The sequence below is a fragment of the Corvus kubaryi genome, unplaced genomic scaffold, assembly GCF_017639235.1.
Source record: "Corvus kubaryi isolate FWS band 111438036 unplaced genomic scaffold, C.kubaryi_AGA036_p1.0 37394, whole genome shotgun sequence".
In the NCBI taxonomy this organism is placed as follows: domain Eukaryota; kingdom Metazoa; phylum Chordata; class Aves; order Passeriformes; family Corvidae; genus Corvus; species Corvus kubaryi.
This window is the reverse complement of record NW_024581133.1, coordinates 6899564-6909357: the sequence shown is the minus strand read 5'-3', so window position 1 is coordinate 6909357 and position 9794 is coordinate 6899564. Positions and strand designations below refer to the sequence as shown.

Sequence of the window (9794 nt, the reverse complement as noted above, 5' to 3'; positions counted from 1 at the left end):
CGCGGTAGCCTGGAGCCGCCGGCGGGCAACGGCAGCCGCCCGCCCGCCGCGCCGGGCCCCGGCAACCACAGCGGGGCCCGGCTCAGCCCCGTGCCCGGGATGCTCCGCGACCTCTCCGCGCTCAAAGCCGCCGTCATCGGGGCCTGCGCGCTCACGGCCGCGCTCATCGCCTGCCTCCTGCTCCGCGTCTTCAGGTGGGGACCGCCCGTGGCAACCCGGGACCCGGCGGGGCAAGGGGGGACACCCGCGATGGGGGGCACCGGCCCTCCTGTTTTATTATTTTATTATTTATATATATAATACGTATCTTATATATAATCATATATAATCATATATTATATAATAATAGCGTGACCTGCCCGCTAATGATGCATTCAAAGCCCGGCCCCAAGCGTGTGTGGCTGGCCCAGCAGCCCCTGGGGAGCCGTGCGGGGCTGCCGGCCTGGCAGACCCGCGCCCTCCTCCGCTCCTGCAGGAAATCAGGGCAGGAGTTGGGTTCCAAGTGGGATTTTCCAGCGTGGAGTACACCCGCTGCGTGCGTCCGCGGTGGGCGCCGGGACTGGAGTGGGCACGGAGCGAAACGCGTGAGACTCCGCTGGAGCATTTGGGGATGCGTGGGGCTGGTGGTGGTGGGTCACTGGGATGGGTGCCCAGGGAGCCATGGGGTGCTTCACCATGGAGACACACAAAGCCCAGCCGGAGATGCAGGCCCAGATGGCGAAGTGTCACGGCTCAGTGTCCGGTTGCTGGGCAGGGGCAGCCGGAAAGAGACGGGAACAGCTGGCGCTCGGCATCGGGAGGAGGCAAAGCCATGGCTCAGGTGACAGAAGCAGTTAAACAAGTGGAGTTGGCAAATTCTTCCTTGTTCTGTCTTCAGGCAGCTCCTTTGTGCATGGCTGAATGCTCTGCTTCTCCTGCTTTGAACTAATTCCATGAAGGAAGGGCAGCGCTCTCGATGGTAGTATTCCAAAGTATGGTCTATAAACCGAAATGATCAGGGCTGGTACTTTATGAAGAAATTGACATTTAACTGTATTCTACTTAAGTGTGTGCAGCAGCTGGCAAAGGCAACGCAAATAAATGTGCTCATAAAGTGAGGTGGTTTGGGAGAGCCCAATAAAGTATTGAAGAGTTTTTTTTTTTTTTTAATCAATATATTTGCTTCACAGCTGTACAATGTTGTCACGGACAAACAGCAGAAATGGTAGAGGTTATATGAGCTAGAATTAGGAAGTCTATAACCAAGGTTTTTCATTCTGAGCTAAGTTTCTACTCCTAGTTCTGTGTCATCTTGGAGAGTTTATTTTCTTTGCCACAGTTTCTCCGGAGTATAAAGCAAGATCTTGTGTCAAGGAGACCAGGCGTAAGGCTGAGTATTTGTAGCCAAAGAGGGCAAACGTGTAACCTTTAAAGGCCTTCCCTATACCATTATCAGCAAAAACAGGTCCAGGTTAAAGTCACCTTGGGAAAGATGGATTAATTCTCCCGTGCCAAAGTTGTCATTATACAGCTGATCAGAGTTAATGCAGCATTAAGGATATGTTAAAATATGTTAAAACCCTCTGAGATGTCTTGTATATCTTTGGTAGAACCTGCTGGGGAAGTGGAAAATTAAGCTATTGGCTTCTGAGTATGTTTCTTTATCTGACAGAGCACTTGTTTGTAAACAGTTATCCCAGTTGCAGACGAGACAAGAATACCAACAGGTATGTTTGTACAGCATCACACTTGTAGCTGACAACACAGATCAGTGGAGATTCTGTTGCAGCAGAGATAAAGGATTTACTCTCAGTAAATGTAAAGCTTTTCTCCGTCAGAATAAGAGCTTTGTTCACACTTAGTCAAAAACATTGCTATTTTTTTTTCTGAAGAGTCATGGATTCCTATTAAAGAGATTTTGCTGAAATCCGATCTTTGATTAAACTTTCACTTTGAAATTGTTCTGGGTTGCTGGAAGTAAATTATCCTTTTATGTATGGGTTGTAAAGATGAAATAAACCAATGAGTGGCCAGATACTCATCACAGGCATTGGATTAATATTTTATACATTTTTCATATACATCTCATTTTTACATATTTTTCTGTTCATATTATTTTCCTTTTTTGTTTGAGCAGGAATAGATATATTTCTCCAGTTTTCAGCTCAGTTCTTAAGGCAACACTCAGAAATTCCTCTTCATTCCTTTTCGAAATGTTATATTCTGAATTCATCTGATGGTTCTCTAGTTCAGAATGTGGTATCACCCAAAGTGGTCTGAATTTCCTTTCTCTTTGTGGCTGCTGGGGTCTATGAAGGCCAGCCAAGACTTTGCTATTTGTCTGCATGTGGCAAGGTCTAATTTGCTATAGTATTTATTTATTTATTCTTTTTTGCAAGCTTGGTTCTGGGTTTGCTTTCTTTCCTGTACCCGCGGGCTCTGCATGCCCCCAACCCAAAACCATTTCCACAACAAACCAAATTCCATGTTATTCTCAATCAAATAGTTGGGTAGTTTGCATTACTAAGAAGCCCAGTGTCTTGCAACAGATTGTGTGTGGCTGAACTCACTCTTTGATCTGTGTTTTGGATTTTGCCTTTTTACCTCAGTGTTCTGCCCTGTTTCTCTCTCCTGGTGCAGCTCGGTTCATTCCATTGCAATGCAACTCTTGGGATCAGCTCACAGGAAACACAATTTTTCAGATGTGGCCAACTGTGCTGGTAGACCATGTGCCTTCTAGGGAAACCTGATAAGTTGCTTTTGTTCCAGTGGGCCAGCTGAGAGCAACCCAAAGCTTTAGTTGCAGAAAAGTCTGCTCTATAAGTGTGTGCTTCATGTCTTGACCTGCCCTTGAACAAACAGAATCCAGGGTGGAAAAGCTGCTGTATATCTAGATTTTTAGAGAGAAGCTACCTGCTTATTTTGCATCTCCTTGCTTTGTTATTTTGCCACTTGTTCAATTTTGATTTCTTCCTCAAATACCATTTTAAGCTTAGTTTTCCAGTAATAGCAAAACTGGTATAAATGACTGAGATTGAGGAGAGAGGTTCAAGCATATGATCGTAGGATACAAGACCCTTTGTTCTGTGAGCTGGACGATTGCTTCGGGCCACCCAAGGCTTAACCCCAGAGAGTTTTACTGATTTAAAATTAATTGTGTTATAACCAGTTAGAGTACTCCAGCAAAGACAAGACTTCTGCCAGCAACAGGAAAGAAGAACTCAGATTAAATTACATTAACTGGAGAGGGAAAAAAAAAATCAACACAATCAACCAAACATCCAACCCCAAAACATATTTGTGACCTATGTTGAAAGCCATGGGCAGGCAACACCATTGACTGTGGAATCGTGGAATCACAGTTGGGGCTGGAAGGGGCCTCAAAGATCTCCTCATTTCAACCCCCCTGCATGGGTGGGGACACCTTCCACTAGACCAGATTGCTCCAAGCCCCGTCCCACCTGGCCTGGAACGCTTCCAGGGATGGCACAGCCACAGATTTTCTTGGCAACCTGTGCGAGGGCCTCGCCACCACCCTCACACTAGAGAATATCTTCCTAATATCTAATTCAAACCTGCTGTCTTTTAGTTGGAAGCCATTCCTCCTTGTCCTGTCACTACATGCCCCATCTCCAGAAAGCACGTGAGGACTTGGCTAAGTGCTTCAACTTTGCTGTATTCAGCACCATCCAGAGAGCAGAGGTGCCCAGAGAGATCAACAGTAATGAGATATTGCTGATCTAATTCATCAGCTGGTAGGAAGCCTGGAGTTTCCTGAGGTTTATAGTTCATAATTTTTTTTTTTTAACTGTTAAGTGAGTCCATTAACAGGAAATAAACTGGTCCTAATTCCATTCCAGGTATAACATTGCTTTAGTTCTAGGAGGGACTGGATTAATCAGACTTCCAGTAAGCACCCTACTTAGAGGGGATAAGGGGTTTTTTGAGGTTTGTTTTTTTTTTCCAGGGGATGGTCCCCTCCTTCTACATCTCTTAGCAGGAGGTAAGAAATGCAGAGACCTCTCTCTCTGGGTCAGGAAAAGAATAATCCTTGAATGTCAGGGTTGTGGACTAAAATAGATTAGAGGCGTAAATAATACAATGAACCAGTGAGTTGATTCGAGCACTTACCCCACCACATGATGCTTCAGAGAGGAGGATGAAGTGCTGCATATGACTGGTGCTTGATCAAAATAGCCCCCGGTCAAAGTACAGACACAAAGTCAGCGTTCTGTCTCTGTGTGTTGTGTTTCCCTGCAGTCTGGAGAGGGATGCACGTCTGATTTCGGATGGACCAGGCAGACCCTGCTGTGGTGTGTGGTGCCTCAGCACTGGGTCTGCAGTCAAAGGTTAATATCCCTGTTTCCACTTAATTTGGGTTTTCTTTCCTCAGAATTCTGGGCAAGAGCTGTAGCACTCCCTCCTAATTACAGGGGGTGGCTGAATCACTAGGAGCAACAGGATTTTGTTAAGTAGAAGATGGTTTTCTCTGCTAAACTACCCAGAACCACTTCTACCCTGGCTGAACCACTTGAGGAGTGCATTGTCATTGTGCTAGGGCCACACTCTGACCACAGCTTCCAGCATGCTTCTTGTTTGCTTTTAAAAACCCCCACAGAATGAATGTGTCTGGAAAGGAGATGGTCTGTTTGCCCATGAGGTCTCGTGTGTCCTGATCCTGTCCAGGAGGTCTCCAAAGTTCATGAAACATTTGTATTCTGTAGTTCCTGCCCTGTGCTGCTCCCCTGACTCTGTTGCCTGGTCCCACCTGCTGAGTAAAATGGTTTTTAATTTTTGTGCTGTTGTTGCTGATGGTTACAGGGATCCCACTGAGGTTCAGGAGTTTTAATGTGAAACAGTTTCCTGACAGGCAGCCTTATTATGTGTGCATGTGGGGAAACTCCCAAGGCTTTCCTGCAAAGTTAGCTCGGGTAATTCTTCTGGTGTTTATGAAGCCTGAGGGAGTTGTTCAAATGAGCAAATGAGAAAACGGACAGCTGGAAAGCAGATTAATGACAAATTAGCTAGATAATCTGGGGTGGAATGGATTGAGAAAGAGGTGGCAAGGAAAGACCTTTTTGCCTTATCAATGGCAAACTGGTTGTAGCAGCTTAGCCAAAAACCAGCAGCAAAATGAGCTTTCTCCCTATCCTGGATGAGCACCATCATTAAGTGAGGTTGTGGGGATTAATAGGTCACTGTACAGTGAGTTTTTCTCCAGGTCCTCTTGAAAGTGTAGCCCAAATAGACTGATTAATGAATGGCTGAAGGCAAAAGGATTCTAGTTTCCCCTTTCTAAAAATATCTGTTCTTCAGTAATTTCTTCAACCACTCCTTTATTAACTGTTTTAAGATGAAGTCTGTGGAATAAGTTATGTTTTGTAATGGAGGAAATGAGGGAGGATGGGTCTCAGTAAAGTGGGCCTGATACTCGGGTAGGATCTTAAGAGGAATCTATGGAAACCCCTTGTAGCCTGTATGGGAGTGCAAAGTGGTAAAGCTGTGCTTGGTTAATTCTGACAGGTTAGTCTTGGTCTATATTTAGGCTTCCCAGCATGAGTAAATATTTCTTGTAAAAACAATGCATTACTTGCAAGAGGAGACCTCCCTGGATCACTTTGCTGCTAGGTTTTAGCAGGGAAGCAGAGTAACAGAGAAGTGGTTTCAAAAGGATTTTCAAGTGTTTGGGTTAAGAGTCCTGCTGCCCTGGATATAAAATTGCTTGTTTCAACAGAACAAACCACCCTGTGCTCTTTGTGACACAGCAGCACAGATCGCTCTAAAGATTAGACCAGGAGGTGACTTTTTCCTCACTCCTGATGCAACCTCAGCCTTCAGAACAGGGAGGAAATGCAAACTGCTTCATCCCAAGGGCTGGGACCTGTTTGTTCAGCCTTGGACTACTGCCCAAAAGCAGTGCTTGGCAGAGGTACTGAGATTTCCACATCAGAGCTCATCACTGATTTAAATTTCCTTAACTTTAAGCTTGGAAGGGACCATTGTGGTAGAGATGCACACTCAGGGCTGGAGTCCCAATGTCTCTGCAATGCTCACACCCCAGTTCCTGTGGCTGTGTAACTCTTTTAAAGACATCTTGAGGCAAAATTTGTGCTTTTGAATCCAGCACAGCTCGCATGACATGCCAGGGCAAGGCTTCTTGTTGGTGAAAGTACACTCGTGACGTGCTGACTGCTCAGAGCACTAGCTGTGATTACCAGAAATTAGGGCTGCTTGCTTGTGCCTGCACTAGCTCCCTTCTCATGCTTGGCAGGTGCGAGTTTTATTTTATAAAAGGCGAAGGGGAAAATTCTGCATTTTGTTAACCAAAACCACCCACTTTTCTCCCCGAAGGCTGGCTGGGTACACAACACCTTCTTGAATGTATAATCACAAAAATGCATTCATGCATGAGCAGTGTGACCTTCCTAGTCTGCATGAAAGCAGTAGGTGAAATTAAAAAAAAGGACCCATGCAGTTCAAGCTAGAGGCAGAGAATAAGTTGAAAAGCCACACACCAAGTGTTTGTTAATTGAAAGTGTTAGAAAATAGATCTCCCAAAACCGTGGGATGTGCAGGTGTGTGAGCATCTCCATTTCCAAAGGAAGGTGAGGCTGGTGTCTGTGGGAGGAGGGGTGGTAGGTACTGTTAGCTTTGAATGATGGCTGATTATTTTTCATAGCACCTACACAGCATGGAGCCTGAAACTGCTCAGATGAGACTCAAGGTTGTTGCTGTGGGAATCCTGAGCTTGGCCTGGTTGGGAAAGAGAGCAGGCTATTTGTACCCAGACATCATCACCTCCTTGCTCCTAATCCTGCCTAGAACATTCCCGTGGCTCAGCAGGGCTTAACCTGTGCTTTCTCATCTGAACATGTTCACTAAACCAGTGGCTGCTTCAGCTGATTAAGCCCATGTCTCACTTATTGAGTGTGGCAGCAGGAGGATGTGGTGGCTGCAGCGTTCGTGTGCCTGCCCTGGGTGCCAGAGCATCTCGGGTTTGTCAGCAGTGGAAAGACTGACGTTGATCTGGATTGCAGCTGACGAGAAACTGTTCCACAGACAGGCACAAACGGTGGCCTTGGAAAGGCAGCAGGAGGGGACGGAGGCTGGTTCTGCAGTGTTCCTCTTGGGAGGGTCTGAATCAGAGTCAGAGCTGGTGGGAACAGCTCCAGCCTCTCCAAGGAATACTGTATAAAGACAATCTTTCCCACCTCTGTGTTTCAGGTCTGGCAAGAGGATTAAGAAGACCAGGAAGTACGACATAATCACCACCCCGGCCGAGCGGGTAGAAATGGCTCCTCTGAATGAAGAAGACGACGAGGATGAAGATTCAACAGTGTTTGATGTGAAATACAGGTACTGCTGCCATCCATCCAGTTAGACTTGCTCACTGAGGTCTTGTTAATCGAGACAGCTCCTTTATTTCTCTGCTGTGCTAACTTGGCAGGGATGTGGCAGTCACAGTCTCCCTCTTTGCCCCAAGCATTATCCCTTTCCTTTGCAGCCCCTTGGCCTGTTCCCAGCACGAACGGCTCTGTCCTCCCCTGCTCCTGCAATAACCCTGTCACTGCCCCCGGGCTGTCTGCCCTCCTCTTTCCCCTGCAGAGCAGCACAACGGGATACACGTGTCCCAAATAGCTGACAGGGTTTGACAGACTGAACTTCCCCTCTCGGGCAGCTGCTGGCAGTTGTTCTGTATGCTCGCAGTGGATGGAGGGCTGTGGATCAAGGGTCGTGGATCCAGGGCTGCTTTCCCAGGCACTGCCGTTGCTATGAGCCTGGGAGAGAAAGGAGAATGAATCTGCACGAGATTTGTACCAGCGTGCTCCCGTGTTGGTCTGTGACACAGAGAGGACTGTGGGCCCTCACTGATGCTGTTAGCACTTATCCCTTAGCAACGAACTTTCCTTAAATATGTTTGTCTTTTTGAGATGGAAGTGGTGTGACAACCCAAAACTTCGGGTGCCTATTCTTGGCCTGAAGATTTATGGCAACAATTCAGCACACAGAGATGCTGCTTGTTGATTTATGGCATCAGGGTATCTGCATCTCTTATTTTTATTTGCATCAAGCCATCCACACTATTCGAGTTGTGTTCTCATCCAAGCAAGGCCTACTCTAAAATCTGTCCTACTTTGGCTGAAGTAAGCTCTCCTAATTATAAAAATGCAGATCTTGAGAACTTCTAACTGGAGATTTTACAGACTTTACTCACACTGCCCATCTCCTGGCTTTGGAAAAGGGGGAACACCACATCTGCTCTGAGCACATGCGTGCCAACATCTGAACCACGCACCACCGTATGCTCCATTGGTTGTTTCCAAAATCACTGCATTAGTTCTCTGTGAAAATCAGGAAATAGTTGGGAGCCATGAAACAATGAAGGGTGTGAGTCAAGCCTTTATGTGTAAACAACTAGTTCTTGATTTGGAAGACTCCTATCAGTCCTTACCTGACTTTTGCTGTTCCCTGTAGCTGCCCTGTGTTTGCTCTAATAATTTCAGCTTGTGCAGTTTGTACTTTGGGATCGAGCTTTGTTAAACCCAGAGTGCAGAGATCTGAGTCACCATGACCTGCTCAGATAGCCAACATCTCCCACCCTTTTCCTTTTAACTCCTACTTTCTCTGTGAACTTTTGGAAATGGGATCAGAGGGGTTTTTTCCCAAAGAGTGAGAACAGAAGAATCTCAATCATGGCAGTGCTTGAGGACAAGATGTCTAATAGTAAAATACTGGATGAACAAAGAGAGCTTTCTGGAAACCATTTGTCTCTTGAGAGGTGTGTTTGTGTTATCTGACATTGCTTCCCTGGAGCAGGCACTCCGCCGCTATCACCGAAGGTATCGGCTCATCCTGGCTCCCTGTTCTTGGCCACCCAGTCCTCTTTTCAGCTGTGGGAATTCCTCCTTTCTGCCACAGTGCAACAGCTATTAAATTCCACATTTTCTGCAGTCCTTGCTGTTTCAGGCATACTTTTATTTAGCTCAAACAGAGCTACTCACTTTAGAGGGGGAGATCATCTTACAGGCAGCCCCTTAGCAGTGCTGATTTTGGGAAAGCTTCTTTGGGGATACATTTGCTGTAAAAGGTGTCAAGCTCTCTGTTTTTTTTGTGCAGCTTGGAGAGTATATCCCAAACAGTTCACAAATCCTGTCTCCAGTAAAGAGACTTCTTTGCAAATTTGTTTTTGAGTTTGTTGCTGAGTTTGACCATTGACAATTCCATTAAACTAATCAGGAGGTTCTTTGTAGGTGCTTGTGTTCAGATGGGAGGAGAGGGATAGAGCTGCAGAAAGGGCAGCTCAGACTTGCCCACAGTGAGTCAGGGAACAAACTTTTAACAGGTCTTCTGTTGGGGTGCCTGCCCCAGTCCTCCCCTACCCCCAAACTGGCATTCATGGTGTGGGAGGCTCTGGGCTGGTTTGTTTGAGATCCCCTCCCATTGCTGAAAGACCTGTGCTTTCACTTGCATCTGTGTTTGGGGGAGTAATTGAGATTCTGTGGTCTCTCCCTGTGTAATGCAAATAGCTCTCTAATTAAAAGGCAGTTGGTGTGGAGCAGCAACAGGGGAGAAGCCACATTTACCTCTCCAATTGTTCTTGTGCAGTTAATTTTCTTTCCTTTAGTGCTTTGTCCTTGTGCAGATTTGTTTCCAGTCTTACATGAGGCATCAAAGAACAGCAGACAGTGTAAATTGGACTGTTGGGTGAAGGTTGTTGCTATTTTTTCCTTTTTTTTTTTTTCAGGAGGCTTTAAGGTTTTAGCTCCCGGTAGGTGGGGGGGGGGGGGGGGGGGGGGGGGGGGGGGGGGGGGGGG

At 46.4% G+C, this 9794-nt stretch overlaps 1 protein-coding gene across 1 annotated transcript in view; it reads left to right on the top strand.

Annotated features, from left to right (window-relative positions):
• The window catches only part of FAM174B (family with sequence similarity 174 member B), a 44619-nt gene that overhangs the window by 28060 nt on the left and 6765 nt on the right, over positions 1–9794 (top strand). The window contains exons 2-3 of the mRNA XM_042039583.1: positions 9–194; positions 7204–7335. Of these exons, the coding sequence (XP_041895517.1) occupies positions 9–194; positions 7204–7335 (318 nt within the window). The remainder of the gene's footprint in view (positions 1–8; positions 195–7203; positions 7336–9794) is intronic.